Source organism: Ruditapes philippinarum, unplaced genomic scaffold (assembly GCF_026571515.1).
Source record: "Ruditapes philippinarum isolate M1 unplaced genomic scaffold, ASM2657151v2 ctg495_1_1_1_1, whole genome shotgun sequence".
NCBI lineage: Eukaryota > Metazoa > Mollusca > Bivalvia > Venerida > Veneridae > Ruditapes > Ruditapes philippinarum.
In genome coordinates, this window is record NW_026859038.1 from 1 (window position 1) to 19,751 (window position 19,751).

At 34.6% G+C, this 19,751-nt stretch overlaps 1 protein-coding gene across 1 annotated transcript; it reads left to right on the forward strand.

The window, feature by feature from the left end:
• The first annotated feature begins 8,333 nt into the window (after positions 1–8,333).
• On the forward strand, positions 8,334–19,347 carry LOC132754963 (large ribosomal subunit protein eL24-like). Its single transcript, XM_060745717.1, has 5 exons — positions 8,334–8,397; positions 8,529–8,604; positions 17,182–17,429; positions 18,571–18,622; positions 19,219–19,347. The coding sequence occupies exons 1-5, from the start codon at positions 8,393–8,395 to the stop codon at positions 19,300–19,302; spliced, it is 465 nt and encodes a 154-aa protein (XP_060601700.1). The 5' UTR covers positions 8,334–8,392; the 3' UTR covers positions 19,303–19,347.
• Positions 19,348–19,751: the final 404 nt, after the last annotated feature.

A 19,751-nucleotide genomic window follows, 5' to 3' on the forward strand; every position in this document is an offset into this window, starting at 1 on the left:
ATTTAGATTTTCGCGCTCTTTCTTGATTCTTTTATAGATAGCTTCACAGTTCTGAGCGAAAAATTCTCTATAAATAGAAAATTACAATTAAAAGTTATGAATGTAACAAAATTGAATGAACATTGTTTTACTGAATACTCTCAAAATTATATTTTATACAATATGTAATTATCAAGGGAGACAAATAACATGACAGTATTATACTTACTGTTAAGAGTTTTGTCCAAGTCCATTGCAATTAAATCCAATATTTTATAATAAATGTATAAATTCTGATGAACATTATTGTCTCTTATATATTTGTTTCATATATAACATTTTCACTGTTTCTTTAACAAAAGTTTGTCAATCTTCACTTTATACAAGGAATAACAAAAAAAAGTAACATAAAAAATGTTAATAATTTGCACCAAATATCATATGTTATTCAAAACATCATTATATTTCAGTTACAAGTTTGGCTTACTGTAACTACATAAACTCTATAAACAATTATTGTATTATCAATGACGTTGTTTTCCTTTTCAAACAAATACTTTTTGTTTTATTGTAGGTATAAAAAAAGTTTTTGTATTGTTGTAAGGGATAGCTGGTCTATAATAATGTGGAGCAGAGTAACTTGTTTAATAAACTATTTTACAGTGTTCTATGAATAAGTGTGCAAAAGTTCATTACAATACAAAGTTTGTAATTCATTTATAAAAACAATAAAATTATAAATTAAATATTTCTGAGACAAGTCTCAAGTCTAAAGACTTCCAGAATTTGAATAGTAGCCAAAAACAAACAGATATAGGTTTATGTCTGAAAAGTTGGTTTTTTTTTTTAATAATCTTTGATTGTTAAAACTTATTAAAAGACGCCAAAACATAACCAAATGGTCTGCTAGCAAAATTAGCTTTACGATAATGCTAGATAGTTATCGTTTTGAAAACTTTTGATGGAAGTACTGATAAATTATGGGTAATTGATTAATCACAACTTTTCAAATTACAAGATAATAACAAAAAGATTGAAAAACAGGTGCATAGACTAGTCTCCTGAGCACTTATATGGGAACCATAGTAGGACAGGAAACCAGAATCAACTGACAGCAGTGTATGAAATACCAAATGGCACTTTTAAAATGGAAAATGATCATATAAAACATGAAATGGCCGTTTATTGTGTGTGGTTGTGCTGAGTGAATTGTTCACGAAAGTATGCAGTTCAAAGTGTATTGAAATCAAAAAATGTGTAGCCGCAGCCGCCATCAAGTCTTAATAATAATGTCCAATAATTTCTGTCAAAGAGCTCGCTTTGAGGCTTTGCCTTATTCATATTAACTGATTGTCTAATATTTTCGTCTTATTATTCTTATTATGATGAATTTAAAGTATATTTTGTTATCTTACAGTATTTTTTGGGTAATTCCATACAACAATAGTGTTCTGAAGTCAAGCTCCGCTGCGTACATACCGGAAGGTTCTGCAGTGTACACATTCAGAGCTCTCCTTAAGTTTAGGATAAGGTTTTATCTTAACTAATACTCATGGAATTAAGATTATTTTATGGTAAAAAACAAAGTTTTTAAATAGTCTTGCACAATCATTCATCATCATCATGTTTGATTACCCAGATATCAACTTTATGCAATTATGAGGCCGAGTTACAATTGATTACTGCATAAGGAATCCTAAGGAAAAATATCCAACTCACCAAATAAATTTCATATTTGCTACTAAATTAGTGGATGAAATTTTGCACAGCTTCATAACTAAGTTTGACAGTTGTGTATACATTACAAGAAAGTGTCTGTAAAATAAACAATTGCACACTTTAATCAATGTTGTCAGCATCAGTAAGTTGTTCGTCAAGTAAAGTTTACTATATTTTTTTATCTGTAAACAAGTTTACATTAGCAACCTGTAAATTATCTATGTTTTAAAGGTTTTGATAAAATGTAACAACACATCATGCAAGTCTATACTAAAGAAGGTTTATGGATTAAATACTTTTTGCGATTTAATGAGGTCATTTGTACACAAACTGCTTGTAAACAAAGAAAAACATGTTCAAGCTTGTTCAAAACAAACCTCTGTCCGCCATGTTCCCGCTTGGGAATTGACAATATGTAACGACAAATTTGATTGGCTGTGATCAACACTGACTAAAAGGTTGACGAAGAACAGAATTGTACATAGCCAAAGTCCGTAAATAATCAAAATATTACCAGAATGATAAACTATAGCAAAAATTACCGGAAATAATTATCAAGAATTTCTTCTAAGACACATCCCTGTCTACATTATCAATATTTCCAACAAAAAAGCTTATACTGTACCAGCCTATCCTATCCTTGAAACAGTCAACACGACCCAAAGTTGGTCAATCAAAAGAAAAATTTATATCAATTTTCATTCTTACATTTTCAGATAAAAACATAATAAAAAGACTACATGAAGTAATACAGAGGGGTTCAGAAGTCAACAGTAGAAATCCTAAAAAATAACTTGAATCATGCTGGGAAGAGAAGCGAAACAAAATCACAAATAATGCAATTAAGTTCTTACCTAAAAACTAAATGATGATATTGAATAAGCAAGAATTGTGCAGAGAAGGAAAGCAAAAATCACATTTAATGCAAAATCATACACATGCAGAAGCTAAATAATAGTAATTCATCTTCTTCTTCTTCTGGCGTTCGCTCTACAAAATCACACCAGTATCTGCGACGAAGGTTGTTTAGTTCCTTCCAATACACCCTTATTTCTTTTAGGTCTTTTTATGGTTTTCTAAATAGTGTTGTTTGTAGTAGACCCTTCCACGTTGAACTAACGGTTTGGTTCCTTCTGTGCGCCCTTCTCGTGTGGCTGGGTTGTAAAAAAGAAATGAAGTAGCAGAAAATAGTTGTACACAGTTACTTTTCAGCCATCTAGGCAAGACCAATCCAGCTTCCGTGGCGGTGCCCAGGTCCGAGACCCTGCTGGCATAGCTCAAAAAATAGATAAATACAGAATCCCTAAAGAAAGCACAACACGGCAAAATTGAAAATGTTGCAGGCTCGGTTTGATTGAGCCTGTTCATGGACGGTACTGGAAAGTGTAAGTTACCGTCCACGCCCCCTAGCACCGGCTTAAGCAGAATTCAACATTTAACATGAACTGGTAAAATTTAGAATTTTGAAACATCCGCAGATGTGTTCATATGGCGGTTATCATGGAACCTTCAATGTGACACGGTAGTGCCATTCCATGAAAAGCGGCATATGGTCCCCAAGTAAAAAAATGCGTGTGCCCTAAACGAGAAAACAATGGGCGGAACTAAATAAAATGGAATTTTGAAAGGGGATCTGAGGTTATGAAGCCTGCGTATCACAGATAGGACGTCAAAAGACATTTAAAAAGCAGGCAACATATCCTAAGGGTGATTCAACATTATTCAAGTAGGAATATTGAAACCACCCAACTAGAAAGTGCCAAAAAGTTGAAACTAAATATTCAAGCCCTTCAATTGGCGGTACTCCGTAACTGTGCATGTAAGTCCCCTATAGAAGGTTAGTTTAGACAGCTCGTTCTTGAAGGATGCCAAAGAATGAGCCTCAGCACTATAGATGTGGGCAGGGTTTTCCACAGAAAAATACAACGAGGAAAGATGCTGAACTTCATAACGTCAGTGGATGTTGTATACTGCAGGAATCGGGTACTGTGTGGCGACTTTGGTCTGGGTTAAGTTGGTGTTAAGAAGTGGCCTGGATCTATCTCCACAAGTTGATGGATGATTTTGTAAAGCATAATGAGTTGGAGCTTTTGACGGCGTATTTCGAGTGTGTCCCAATTAAGGTGATGTAGCATATCTGAGACGCTGCTTGTGTTATGGTATCTGTTTAATTACATTAAATTGAATTTCCTTTTTACTTTCGTTTGTAGCGAAGCATATACAATCATGTCTGTCTGGATCCTCTTGTCAAGTGATTCTGCCAACTCATGCGCAAGGGTGAGGAGTTCAGTTTTGCAGCTCCGCCTTGTTCTGAAACCATGTTAGCAATCGTGTAGGATGTTACGTCATTCCAGATGTTTCATGGTCTGGCTGACAATGACATGCTCGAGCAGCTTGCAGAATAGGCTTGTGAGGGAGACCGACCGGAAGATTGCGGGATCCTGCCTTGAGCCTTTCTTGTAGATGGCTTGGCTCCAGTCGTCCGGTACCTTACTTTCCTCCATTACGGTTTGAAGGTCATATTGAGGATTGGGGCCAGATCAGAAGCACAGTCTCTTAGTATGCGTGCCGGGGTGTTATCAGGACCTGAAGCCTTCCTTGGGTTGATGTTGAGTAACAACTTCAAGATGCCCTCTTCATTGATCTTTATGGTGTCCATATCCGGAAAGGTGTACCTACTGGTGTTGGGATATTACTATCTGCTTCATGAGTAAATACCGACACGTATTGCTTGTATAACATGTTGGCCTTGTCGCGCGCAGCGTTGAAGAGTCGACCCTTATCTTTAAGTGATGAAATGCCAGAGTTGGTGAGTTAGATATTTTTCCTTATGCAGTCTTTCCGAAGTGACTTGATGAAGCTCCAAAACTTTTTCTGCTTCGGTTGTTTGTCTTTCTCTGTGTCCTCAACTTCCATAATATTGTTGACATATGAATGGTAGGATTGTCTTTAAAATTTTTGGAATTGTGATTTAAAGTTTTTATATCTATTTATATCTGATGCTTTTCCGGTCTCCTTCATCCTGGTGTACAGTTTTAACCTTCTTCTCATGGCCTTTTTCAGTGTACTTGTTATCCATGGTTTCTTTTAATGATCTTCTTTAATGAGTTTTGTGGGAATGTGTTTTCCATTAGAGATAAGAGAGAGAGTTTTTAAATAACAACCAAAGGGTGTTTTATGGAGCGTTTTCCTTTCTGCATAGAGATCACGCAGCCATTTGTTAAGGTTATCATAATTTGCCTTCTGGTAGGTGAAAACCTTCCGCTTCAGTGGTTGTGATCTATGTGGACGTAAGCTGGCTGGTTCGTGGTCGGAGATTCCTGGCAAAACTTCTGTTGTGTTGATTAGATTTATTTCGGCAAAGGAAGCATATACATAGTTGACAATATAACATAGGATAAAATAATGAGCATTATTAAATACTATATCACATACGAGTAAAACTATGACATGCTCACCAAAAACCAAGGATAACACAAAAAAGGGCAAAAAATCTCTTATTTCCATTGTGGTCCTTTTTGTATTGGCGGCATGACATAGAGAGGCAAACCTTAATATAATCATGTTTTAAAAATACTAATAAATCATAAAAATGTATATCACAGTCAAATCTTGAGTTAATGATACTCCTGTTTACAGCTAGGATTTAAAAACACATTACTAAAATTGTAATAAGATAAATGGCAGACAATTTAAAATCCTGAGCCGAAATATGTAAAAACATGTTTTAAAAATTTTTTTTAAAATACTGTTCATAAGATGACTTTTGATGGCAACCTTAAAACTTTGTACCTGTTGATCTCCGTTAACTTTACAGGTAAATCATTCCATAATTTAATACCAGAGAAAGCAAATGATTTAGAACCCTGGCCTTTTGACCTTAGGTAGACAATATCAACCCTTTTGACTAAGTCTTTGTACTATAATTATGAATGGAATCTTGTGAAATAAAGTGTTCAGACATGTAATCCGGAGATAGGCCCATTTTTTTATCTTAAAGACATGACACAAACATTATCTGTTCAACTCTTTTGTGGACCGGTAACCAGTTAAGGGACTTAAAGTGGGATGGGTCAATGTGGGCTCTAGAGTCCAAGTCAAGTACAAATCTCATTATTTTGTTTTGACAAGTTTTGTAACTTATTTTTTAAAGACTGTGTCAAGCTATAATACCAAACAGAGCATGCGTAACCATAGTGACACTGAATAAGAGACATAACCAGAAGTTTCTTGGTATGCTGAGTAAGAAAAACTCTTTCTTGCGGTAAAGAAATTTTTAACCGAGAGTTGGCCTTCTTAAGAACAGACTCGACCATGGCGCAAAATGACAGATTTTGGTCTATAGTAATCCCAAGATACTTGATAGATGAAGTTGATTCAATGGATGTACCAGAACAGGTTATATGCAGGTTAGATTGTGACCTAAGTTTTTGCCTGGACCCAAATAAAATTGACTCGGTTTTACCCAAATGCAATGACAACTTATTGTCCACTAACCATTGGCTGACCAATTCCATATCATCTGTCAATACCTTTTCAACAACAGATAAACTTTTACCAGATACAAGGATACCAGAATCATCAGCATACAAAAAACAAATTTATTTTTGACCACAGCTGACAAATATCATTTACATAAATTAAAAAGAGAAGGGGTCCAATGATTGAGCCCTGAGGAAACACCACATGTTATTTTGGAATTGGAAGAATAAGTACCAGAGACATCTACAAGCTGCTGTCTATCTGATAAATATGATTTGAACCAATTTAGGACGTCAATACTAAGACCTGATGCTTGCAGTTTCATTAAAAGAATGGAATGGTCGACTGTGTCAAACGCTTTCTGCAAATCCAGCAGCACCATACCAACAACATTACCTTTATCATTTTCATACCTGATAAAGTCTGTAAGGTGAATCAGACAAGTATCAGTAGAGAAGCCACTCCTGAAACCTGATTGAAATTTATACAGCAGATCTTTATCCTTAAAAATAAGCTTCAAACCTGGTCATAAACCACCTTTTCAAGGATTTTAGATACAACATTTAAAATGGACACAGGCCGGTAATTACCAACAGACAATTTGTCGTTCTTTTTATAGAGGGGAACAACTCTTGCAGATTTAAGATCATCAGGGACTTGACCTTGGATAAGGGATAAGTTTATTGATATGAGCTAATGGACTAGCAATAACTGGGGATCCATCTCTGATAAAACGTGAGGGTATACCATCTAAGCCAGTAGCTTTTTTTGACACCTAATGAAGTTAAGTATTTAAGAACTTTACTTTCAGAAACAATGGAAAAAGAAAAACTGTTTGCAAAAACACCCTTGTTTGCATAAAAAGTATTAACAAAATTCGTACCAAATTTATGCATACTTTCTGGTAACTTTTCAACAAGTTTACATGCAACTGTTGTATAAAATTTGTTAAATGATTCAGCAATAAGTTTCTTTTCAAAACACACATTATCATCAATATTTAAACAAATATTTGAACTGGTTGAAGATGAACCCTTCTTGGAAGGCAAACCAAGATTTTTAACAGTTTTCCATAAAGACGTTGAGTCATTTTTGTTCTCATCCAGTGTATTAGTAAAATATTCCTTTTTTGCTTTGGCAACAAGATACTGAACTTTGTTCTTGAGAGTCTTAAATGAATCATAATTATCACAGTTTCTATCACATTAGAGAACTATTGTTGGTAAAGAATAAGTCAAGGATGTTACTGGTGTGCTCTGTGTCACACACTTAATTGTTGTTCTATGAATCTGCCATTGGCAATGTCAAGTTATTATTGGCAGAGAGAACCCCTTGTAGCAGATGGAATCACACTGTTGTTCTCCCAGTCGATATCTTCGATGTTAAATTCACCTGAACCCCATCAGAGGTTCTGGACAGACTTGTATCAAGGTGAGAGAGATGTTCTGGTTGGTCCATGTTAGGTGGTCGGTAGAATGCTCCAACATAGATGTTGTTCGCGTCGGGAACAGATATTTGTACCAACAACATCTCTCAGTCACCGGTGTTGATTTCTTCCGGAACAAAACACTGGAGCATCTTGTCAACGAATATAAAGACGCTGCCTCCCTTCCCTTTATTTCTGTCCCGTCTGAAAACGTTATACCAGTCGGGGAAAAACTCATTACTTTGTTGATAAGCTGTAAGCCATGATTCAGTTCCGATGACGATGTTTGCTCCAATATTTTCTCAAATAAATTCCAACGAGGTTTTCTTTCTAATGACTGATTGGCAGTTTATGTTTAGTACTTTTAATGGGCCAGAATAAAACTTGATTGTGACGCCCACATTTTTTAGTTTGTTAACTTTTGATGATCTACTTTGCCAAGGGTCTTTGTAATTCATGTCCACCATTATGACGTCCGCTTCTAGTCCATTGTCTAGGCTATGTAAGTCTTCTTGGTGAAAAACTCATCAAATAAAACTTGCAACTACGCTATCTTTAAACCTATTAGGAACTCAGCTGTACTCTGGTAATCTATGAAAAATTTCCTTCAACGAACGAAATGGTATTTGGTAGTATTGGTTATGAAAATTATTTCAATAGATAAAATAGGTAAAAATATTAAGGACTTCCTGAAAAATATGGATGGATGAATTGTCCGATTACGATGAAATTTTCATTTCGACCTTATATTAATTTATCCTGTTCTTTTCCATTTCCGGTTTCAAGATGAAGTATGTTATTGTTGTGAAATTTCAATAAAATCTCCCCTCATCTGATTCAGTTTTAAATGAATTTAGCAGAAACAATGAATAGTCATAGTTTATTATACACCCTTTATATTCCATATATTATTTCTTTTCAGGATCGAACTGTGTTCGTTCAGTGGGTTCAAAATCTACCCTGGTCACGGCAAAAAAGTTGTCAAGACCGATGGAAGGGTAATTATTTTACATTCTTATCCCTCGTTACATATTGGAATAAATATAAAGCTTTAAGTATTACAAGAAATATAGAATGTTTTCATGTAACCTGTATTTAGTTATTTCTAATTATAAACGGCCGAAGACAACTGTCTCGGTGAAATTTACACAATTTTATAAAATTAAAGAAAAAACCTATTCTTTTACAGACATTTATACTCTACACAACTAAATTGTGGTTTTCATGCAAATTGTGCATTTGCCATGTAAATCATTGTCAATTTTTGTCTAATAGAATCTATGTCTATACCAAAGTGAAACAAGGAACATATGACATTGCTAGGAGATATTTTTACCATAGGCACTCGGTTCCAAAACCTTCTATGATTTTAATTTATTAAAAAAAAAAATCATGTCATGTTTATAAAATACTACAAGGTTTCGCAGCCGCCATGTTTTAACGCAACGGAAGTACGTTGACTGGTGTACAATTTTCATTAAAAAACACTAGTTCCCGATTCGATGAATAGAGACTATTGGCTAATACGGGTACCACAATTATTGACTATTTCGCCGTGGTACCCGCATCAACAATATGCTTTAATATGTGACTCGGGAGTCAGTATTTTTTTTCTAAATTGTACACCAGTCAATGCACTTCCGTTGCGATAAAACATGGCGGCTGCGAAACCTTGTAGTATTTTATATACATGATATGAATTTTTTTTTAAAATAAATTAAAATCATAGAAGGTTTTGGAACCGAGTGCCTATGATTTTTACTTAATCAAGTTGAATGACAGACTATTCTCTCCCTTGCCAGTTCCTCTCCCTGACGGTTCTCTCCCAAACCATTTCCTCCCCTGACGGTTCTCTCCCAAATTTGAAATATGCAGACAGTTCTCCCCCAATTTTTATTTGTTAGTTATCATTTATAAGTTTTGACTTAATCTAATAATATTTTTTGAAGATTATTAAAAGAATGTATTTGATATTAAGTAAAGTGTTTATTTGATTCTGAAAAGTGTTTGTACATTTAACACCTTTTTCAGATATTTTAATCCTATTAACACCTTCATTGTGAGAGGTTAAGATTATTGAACAGTGATTGATATACATACACCTGTAATTATGAGTAGGTCTAGTGATATTCATTAGTTTGTTAAATAGCGAATAAGGTGGTAACAAGTATGTTATAGAAAATAAATAAGCAACAACTGGTATGCAATCACACAAATGAAATAATATAAATTCACATTTACTTTTATACAAAATTGATTAAAGAACATGTAGTCATTAACATGAAACAATATATATTACCAAATAACTAATTTAAATATTTGTTTATCAACACCTTTTTATACCCCCGCACAACAAAGTTGTAAGGGGGGTATACTGGAATCAGCTTGTCCGTCCGGCCGTCCGTCGGTTTTTTCTTGTCCGCCCAATAAATTAAGATATCTTTGACCCTTAGTCTTCATATTTGGCATGGAGGTTAGTCATGATTAGTAGATGACCCCTATTAATTTTGAGGTCACTAGGTCAAGGTCACAGGGGCCTTGACTTCAAAAAGCTTGTCCGCCCAATAACTTAAGATTCCTTTGACCTACAGTCTTCATATTTGGCATGGAGGTTAGTCATGATTAGTAGATGACCCCTATTGATTTTGAGGTCACCAGGTTAAAGGTCAAGGTCACAGGGGCCTTGACTTCAAAAAGCTTGTCCGCCCAATAACTTAAGATTCCTTTGACCTACAGTCGTCATATTTGGCATGGAGGTTAGTCATGATTAGTAGATGACCCCTATTGATTTTGAGGTCGCCAGGTCAAAGGTCAAGGTCACAGGGGCCTTGACTTCAAAAAGCTTGTCCGCCCTATAACTTAAGATTCCTTTGACCCACAGTCTTCATGTTTGGCATGGAGGTTAGTCATGATTAGTAGATGACCCCTATTGATTTTGAGGTCACCAGGTCAAAGGTCAAGGTCACAGGGACTTTGACTTCAAAAAGTTTGTCTGCCCAATAACTTTAGATTCCTTTGACCCACAGTCTTCATATTTGGCATGGATGTTGATTATGACTATAAGGTGACCCCTATTGACTTTGAGGTCACTGGGTCAAAGGTCAAGGTCACAGGGACCTTGACAAAAAAAGCTTTTCTTCTCAATTGCTAAAGAATGTCCTGTCCGCAATGTATTGATTTTGACATTTTCACATTTGAAGCTTGTAGAATACATAACTTAGCAATGCACTGGCTTAGTAACCTCAGATTTGGCAGGGAGGTTGTCCTTGAGCTCTAAATGGCCACTGTTGATTCTGACAAAGTGGTATGCGGGGGTATTCACGCCAAGGTAGTGGCAGTTCTAGTTACAGTTATTTTAATCATTAGATTACACCTTGATTTTTGAATAATGAATTAATAAACACCTTAATTATCTCTAACAGCAAACTGAACACACATGTGTATTGAATTCCTTTCTTCATTACACAAAAGTATGCAATTTAGCAATTAAAATTTATAAATCATTTTTTCTTATAATTTTTTTTCTTATTTATTAAAAAAACAAACAAAAAAACCTCACCCAATAATAGATATCGAATCATTATACCAATCAAGTAAATTAAACACATTAAAAAGTATACGCTAGACCTAATAAAAAAAAATCAGAATAATATACTAATATGCTTAAAATATTTTTTTTATTTATCTATATCAATTAATCATACACATGCCCATGTATTAAACATCTAAATACTCAAATAATTTTTTTTATCTAATTTATATCAATTAATATTATAATTTAATAATAAACTTATCCATTTATTAAACATCTAAATACTTCAATAATAATGTATTAATAAAAATGGGGAGGAACTGTCTGCTTATTTGCAAATATGCAGACGGTTCTCCCCCAAAATAGGGAGAGAACCGTCAGGGAGGAAACGTCAGGGGAGGAACTGGTTAAAGGGAGAGAATAGTCTGACTACCAATCAAGTTAATCAACATCAAATCGCAAATTATTTTTATTCGCTAATGCTCATAAACACATAGCACATTCAGCAAGCAACAATAAAACATGTTTAAACACATTAATTTTGAGTTGTTCATGAACAAAAGTAAAAAGGAATTACCTTTTTACCAAATAGTTTAACTGACACATGTATTTGAAAAATCATGTTTAAATCCTTTTATATTCTTGTTCTTTATACGGTCAATAAACAATTTTATAGCCGTCACACAGTGCACATTTGGGGTGTCCATGGCTGAGTAGTTTAAGTCGTATATTGAGGTGTCGTGGACTTCAAACCACTTGCCTCTCACCACTGTGGGTTCGAATTCTGACAGGGACTTTGTATTATTCCATGCGATAAAGCTATCCAGCTGGCTTACAGAACATCGGTGGTTCTACTCAGATGCCCGTTTGTGCCTGAAATAATCCTCCACCTGTAAAGCTGGAACATCACCATATGGTCAATACTGTGTCGTGGTGACGTAAAACCCAATCAAATAAACAGTGCACATTTCAATAAAGTTGTACAGTAAAAGTATTTTACCAAAAGCTGAGCATAGTGTATTTTTATGCCCCCACAATGTGGGAGCATATAGCGTTGCACTTGTCCGTCCGTCCGTCAGTACGTCCGTCCGTCAGTCCGTCCGTCCGTACGTCCCGAAATCTTGTGAACGCAACTCCTCTTAAACCGGATGGCAGATTTTGCTTAAACTTACAGGGATGAACAACCTTAATGTGTAGATGGTAGTAAAGGAAGGAATTTTTGCTGCGACCAAATTTAACAGAATTATGGCCCTTTGTTGATTTTTTCACTAGATACTATGTAGAATTTTTGTGAACGCAACTCCTCTTAAACTATATGGCAGAATTTGCTTAAACTTACAGGGATGAACAACCTTTATGTATAGATGGTAGTAAAGGAAGGATTTTTTGCTGCGACCAATTTTAACAGAATTATGGCCCTTTGTTGATTTTTTCACTATATACTATGTAGAAATTTTGTGAACGCAACTCCTCTTAAACCGGATGGCAGATTTTGCTTAAACTTACAGGGATGAACAACCTTCAGGTGTAGATGGTTGTAAAGGAAGGAATTTTCGCTGCGACCAAATTTTACAGATTTATGGCCCTTTGTTGATTTTTTCACTATATACTATGTAGAAATTTTGTGAATGCAACTCCTCTTAAACCGGATAGCAGATTTTGCTTAAACTTCCAGGAATGAACAACCTTAATGTGTAGATGGCAATAAAGAAAGGAATTTTTGCTGCAACCAAATTTAACAGAATTATGGCCCTTTTTTTATTTTTTCATTATATACTATGTTGAAATTTTGTGAATGCAACTCCTCTTAAACCGGATGGCAGATTTTGCTTAAACTTCCAGGGATTAACAACCTTAATGTGTAGATGGTAGTAAAGGAAGGAATTTTTTGCTGCGACCAAATTTAACAGAATTATGGCCCTTTGTTGATTTTTAGTTTTCAACTTGTGGCACATGTAGTCCAAAAAATATTTGACCTAGAGTCATAAGATTGACAGAACAGTGGCGTGTGGGGGCATCCGTGTCCTATGGACACATTTCTAGTTTTAATTATTTTAATTTAACTCTGTATAGTAAATCTATAATAATTATGATAATATGTTGTCCAAAATAACCCTGGATAGTATATCATCAAATACATCAGTTGATGCACCACACACTCCTTGTTGTATCATACACTAATCTGATAATATACTAGACCTGTTTATATAGTTTGTAAAATTACACTGTTATACACCAGGTAACCTTTAAAACATTCCACACGATGCATGGCCCATTTCCATGTGAGCAATGTTTACATTGGTCAAAGTTATCAGTAGTTCCGCGCAATGATTTTCCTGCTTATATTACAGAGTCCGATAAAAGGCCTTTTCCCAATTGAAATTTTCTTTAAAAGCATGCAGTTTTCCCAAAAATTTGAACTTACAGTACTGGACACGCGAAACCCGCACAATTTGCGTATTCGCGGCGAACTCTCATGCTTTATAACGCGAGCGAATTCGCGGCAACTTGAGACAATTGCCGCGAATTCAACTCGCGGCGATTTTGCCGTGAACATTTGCCGTGATTCGCGGGGAATAATACATGTTCATTTGTATAATAAATGTAGATCTATTTATAATTGTACTCTGTGAACTTGAAACCAGATATACATGTACAAGTACGAAAATTAATTAGTAGATCTACATGAAGTTGTATCAAGAAAATCTTGTAATTTGCTAAAATGCCCTTTTTCTATTTATCTTTAATGCCAACAGCAAATATAAATAACCACGGCGAAATCAAATAACACCGTTAAAAACTTTCCGTGAATGGCGGAATCATGACCTCAATGTATAAATGCGACGCAGTACAAGTATGCGGCTCCATCGGCAGGTAAATAGTGTACATGTACACATGTAAAAATATTTTTTAGGGGGGATACATATTGAGTTCAAAGTAGAGATATAAATATAATATATGTGTAAAAAGATATTTAGTTACATAAAAAGATACATATTTGATACGACATTAACTTGTTCATTTCTAAATGTATCCCCATATTGAAAACGTTAGTACATAAGACATAAATTCAAGCATGGTCAAATTACCGATGTGATAAACTAATCCTGCGTAAATATTCCCGTACGACCTGGAAGAGTTAGTGGATCACCGGGACATTTCGTTCTTTCGGGTGATCATTACTCAATTTATTACACGTCTGTAAAAAATAACACACGCAAGATTTGTTTCCTATAATTTCTGAATGGCGGATATTTGCACCCCTGTTTTAAAAATGTTAAAATATTTAATTGTTAGTTACCCAAAATTATCGCCGATTGTTGAAATTTCATAGCCCTAAAAGACACAAAAACACTCGCGCAAAAAGAAGCATCCATAAATAAAAGGAATATAATGTTTCCATTGTTAAATAATAAATACAAAATTTACACACGAAATGACCTCTGACAAATGACTGGTCGGCTCTTCTGAAGAATCCGTGAATCTTTGATGTTTACACACCTGTAGTTGTTGCCGAATCATCAAAGAAATGCCGACACTCGATTGACTTCCACCTCATTTTTATTTATCAGAAAAAAACTGTCATTTCTTTTTGTCAAGGAATGATTACACATGTTTGATTATTGCTCAAGTAAAAAGAAATGTTGGATATTGATTGTGTCAATTATTGACATATTATTAATCGTAAGTGCATTTTGATTGTGATATTTTATTAACCAGGTTTTCAATTTTGAAAATCCTGGTTATTAGATTGGGGTATGGCGGGCGGATGGGCGGGCGTCAAACGAAATTGTGTCCGCTCTGTAACTCTTCAACCCTTTGAAGAATTTTGATGAAACTTCAGACAAATGTTTACCACATCAAGATGACGTGCAGAACGCATGTTCCGCATGGCTGGCTCCAAGGTCAAGGTCACAGTGACATTAACATTGAAAATCCTGTCCGCTCTGTAACTCTTCAACCCTTTGAAGAATTTTGATGAAACTTCAGACAAATGTTTACCACATCAAGATGACGTGCAGAACGCATGTTCCGCATGGCTGGCTCCAAGGTCAAGGTCACAGTGACATTAACATTGAAAATCCTGTCCGCTCTGTAACTCTTCAACCCTTTGAAGAATTTTGATGAAACTTCAGACAAATGTTTACCACATCAAGATGACGTGCAGAACGCATGTTCCGCATGGCTGGCTCCAAGGTCAAGGTCACAGCAGAACGCATGTTCCGCATGGCTGGCTCCAAGGTCAAGGTCACAGTGACATTAACATTGAAAATCCTGTCCGCTCTGTAACTCTTCAACCCTTTGAAGAATTTTGATGAAACTTCAGACAAATGTTTACCACATCAAGATGACGTGCAGAACGCATGTTCCGCATGGCTGGCTCCAAGGTCAAGGTCACAGTGACATTAACATTGAAAATCCTGTCCGCTCTGTAACTCTTCAACCCTTTGAAGAATTTTGATGAAACTTCAGACAAATGTTTACCACATCAAGATGACGTGCAGAACGCATGTTCCGCATGGCTGGCTCCAAGGTCAAGGTCACAGTGACATTAACATTGAAAATCCTGTTTACATGATTTTAACTTGATTTGGCAGTCAAAGGTCATATCATCTTTGGAGGTAATTTAAAAAAGATATGATATATTATTTCATGTCTACTTTGTAACTTGTTTTTCATTATACAGAATTACCAATATAATTATAGTGAACAAATTCTTCTGTGCTGAACTCGTCCTACATTTCTCAACGGATTTTGTTCAAACTTTCACAGAAGCTTTGTCATCAAGCACCCTGGCACATATTGTCGGGGCTTTGTGATTGGATAGTTTTTGACCTAATTATGGCCCTTTGTTTTTTTCCTTATACATAATATTATAGTGAACACTTCTTCAGTGGCAATTCCTCCTACATTATTCATGTTTTACATTGCACATAGTTACATTGTTTGTTGCTTGTATTTGTATTTCAAATACAACATATTTATCTACAATGGTGATAATTGAAAACCTGGTTTCATGGCATTGCCATGTTTCTTGTTTACATTTTTATGATCTTGAAGATATTGTGCAATACTTGTGTCTGTTATCAAAACAATAATGCATATGAAAGGACCACAGCTTCCAAAAATTTATTTTTTCAGTCAATTTTATGACAGAATCCCCTCTGCTACCAGAAATGTTTTATTGCATGTTTTACAATTTTCAACAATCATAATTAGCGTATTAGACGTAATAATTAGTTACACCTGTGAATCGGTGCTAAATGTCGCTTTGCATTGTTCTAAAAATAGAATATGTGCGAAAGTAAACAATGGATTTTAATTACATTTGTACTATTATCAAAATAACAATTGGACAATTTGTTATTGTGTGTCTTTGATGTACATGTAGTACCAATTACCTTTTGTAATTTCAATCTCGTTTTATTGTTAACTAATTTTCACCAGCACCTGATTGCTTTGTTTTAGTATACAAAATGTATACGCTGTACATGTTCAAATGCTAAATATTTATAAATATACATGACATTTACAAGATTTTTTTAAAGTTTTCAAAATTAAAGACCACGGGAATGACCAAGTAGTACTTTCTAATACAATTATTGCTGAAGATTCGCCGTAAATTACGGCGATACATCGCGGCGATTTTTTCGTGAACCGCCATGAAATTCGGCGAACTTGCATGCGGCGATGTTTTACCGCGTAGTGTCCCGTCGCGACATAGACTACACTCGCGGCATAACGCGACTTTTGCGGGTTTCGCGTGTCCAGTACTGTAAACCTACTTTTTTACTTCCCAAATTAGCAATTTTAGCAATGATTTTTCCCAAAATTAAGTGGCTAAGGCCTCTTCCAATTAAAGTGAGAAAAATCACGGCTGTGAAACATTGTGCCGGGGGTTCAAGGTTTGAGTCCCTGTCGGGCTGCACATTTTTCTGATCTTGTGACATTTTCTTAAATCAGATCTTAATGTGATACCACTTAAATATAAAACTTATACATATACCAGATATAAACGATCTAGTTATTTTTGTTATTTCAGGTTTTCCAGTTTATCAACTCAAAATCTGAGAGTTCTCATTTGATGAAGAGGAATCCTCGTAAAATTAACTGGACAGTGTTGTACAGAAGGAAGTACAAGAAAGGTCAGTCAGAGGAGATTTCTAAGAAGAGGACACGTAGAACAACAAAGTTCCAGAGAGCAATCACTGGCGCCACTCTTAATGATATCCTCGCAAAGCGCAACCAGAAGCCAGAAGTGAGGAAAGCTCAGAGAGAACAGGCTATCAGGTACCATTCAAAATATATCCTTATATAGATGTAGTAATGATATTCCGCCAGATTGTCTAGTAGAACCTGCCTGAAACATGGTATCTGTAGAAATAAATACATGAGACCAAAACAAAACCTTGTTATTTAAAGAAGACAAGATCAGCCTAAATTTTTTCATGTTGTATAGTTAATACAAATTATTGGTTTACAAGAGTCAATTTTTAACTGTTTTTGTTTACCTTATTAACTCTAATCTTGACCAGCTTAAAATAGCCAGCTGAATTCACTACACATACATGTAAAAGTCTAAATAAGCTTTTGTTCTGGACCTTTGAAACTGCAAAACAAAATTATAAGAAATTGAATGCTTCAAATGGCATGCAAATATCCTATAGAGAGAAAATTTTATACCATAAAGAGACCAGTTTTATTCTTACACCAAAATAACCAATCAAGTGTATTTAGATAACATTTTTCTAGGCTGTATTATTTTCCCCAACCATTCTCGAAATTTGAATTTGTCTCTTGATCACAGAATTGTTTTAATTTTCAGTTCTCAGTATTGTAAAAATGAAGCTATTTAAATAAATTTTTAGCAGAGTAACCTGTTGTCTGGGCCATCCTTAAAAAAATGTTTGTTTGCAGTAACGTGACCGACTCACAAAATTTGCCCCTACTCAAATTTTTTTTTCATGGTCTGGATAAAAAAATTTTTTTTTCAATCAAACAATTATGCCTTGTGCTTTGTTTTCATTCTTTTAAAGGTTAATAGAAGAAATGAAATGTAGGTCTTATTAAATTAGAATTCAGTTATCAATTTGTTAATTGTTACCAGATTATCAAAGCATATATTGTCCAGCATTTTGAAATTCCATGTTTATTTGGGAGTACAGTTCAATAAAAAAAAAAAAATCGACCTACCTACCCACCTTGAAAATTCTGGGTCGGGTTACTGCAAACAAACATTTTTTTAAGGATGGCCCTGCTGTAAAAGTATTTTCTTGAAAATGTTTTAAAATTATGATTATTATTATTATCACTTAACAATTATATAATTAAATGTCTTTATTAGGTGTAATATATGTTATGGTTTGGAAAGATTTAAATGCTTTAAAGTAATTAGGAAGTAACATTGAAATATTGTTACTACTATTTACAGAGCTGCTAAAGAGAAACAGAAAGCCAAGGACGCCCAGAAGAAATCACAGAGGGTAAGATCTTTCTACTGTGTCACAATTTAATACTGCACTAATTTTTTACTGATGGCAAAAAAATCATGCTCAAACATTATGTGAACAAAACAGAGATTTTTTTGCAGTCTTTATTGTTTTTGCTTGAAAGTTTTCGTATGGCATTAACAGTTCAACTTAGAAGGTGCCACTTGCTTCAAATCAAGACCAAAAATTGTTCCTATCCTATCATTGATGTAGTTATTTTGTGTGAGGAAGCTTACTGTTATAATGAGGTGCCCTCTCTGGCCGCAAATGATAATTTTAAGTTAGTACCTACAAAAGAAAGAATGTAAAGCAGCAAATGCTCAATGTTTTTGACATTGTAGTTTTATCATTTTTGGATACATTTAATAACAAAAATTTGAGTATAATATGAAGAGGAGTTACACTTTGTGAAAATATGAAAATGCTGCAGTGTCTAACAAATGATGAGCTTTGATGCTTTTATTATTTGGAATCATATCAGTTACTGATATTTATTAAAGGGTAAGAATAATACTAGAGTTTAAGCACATTTTAAGATGACAATAACTATTTGCATTCATTGTTTAATCACAATCTTGTGTCTATTTTAGGCCACCGCAGCAAAGAGCCAGCCTAAACAGAAAGCTGCTAAACAGGTACAACCCAAGGCTCCAAGAGTTGGCGGAAAACGATAATTTATTGTACATTAATAAGGAAAATAAATCTGGAAAACCCAAAAAGTGTTTTGTTTAAATTGCCTTATTGTAATTCTTGGAAGAACTTTGGTATACAATTTCATTGGAAAGGTTCTGATTCACAACAGTGATATTTTTTAGTATTGCAGGAATGTGCTTCTTAAGGAATAACTTTAAAACTATTATAATCAACTTGAAACTTCATATTAAGAAGTGATTAGCCCCAGAATCAATACTTTTGTACATAATTTTCAAGTTATTGCCCTTTTAAACTGTTCATACTTTGTTCTGGAGCACAACTTCGAAAAGTATTAGTAGTATCGGTTAAATACTATTGAGAAGTGCAAAATGTCAAAGAACTAGAACTGTTGTATAAATTGGGAGTTTTTAGCCCTTTACTGTTCATATATAATTTTTGTCAGGAGCAGAATTCCAATGTATTATCTTGA

Bases quoted from the DNA above. Each gene is read 5' to 3' on its own strand.
- LOC132754963 (XM_060745717.1), top strand. The intron at 8,605-17,181 runs GTAATTATTTTA...TTGTTATTTCAG, and splicing joins TTGTCAAGACCGATGGAAGG to GTTTTCCAGTTTATCAACTC. The intron at 17,430-18,570 runs GTACCATTCAAA...TACTATTTACAG, and splicing joins CAGAGAGAACAGGCTATCAG to AGCTGCTAAAGAGAAACAGA.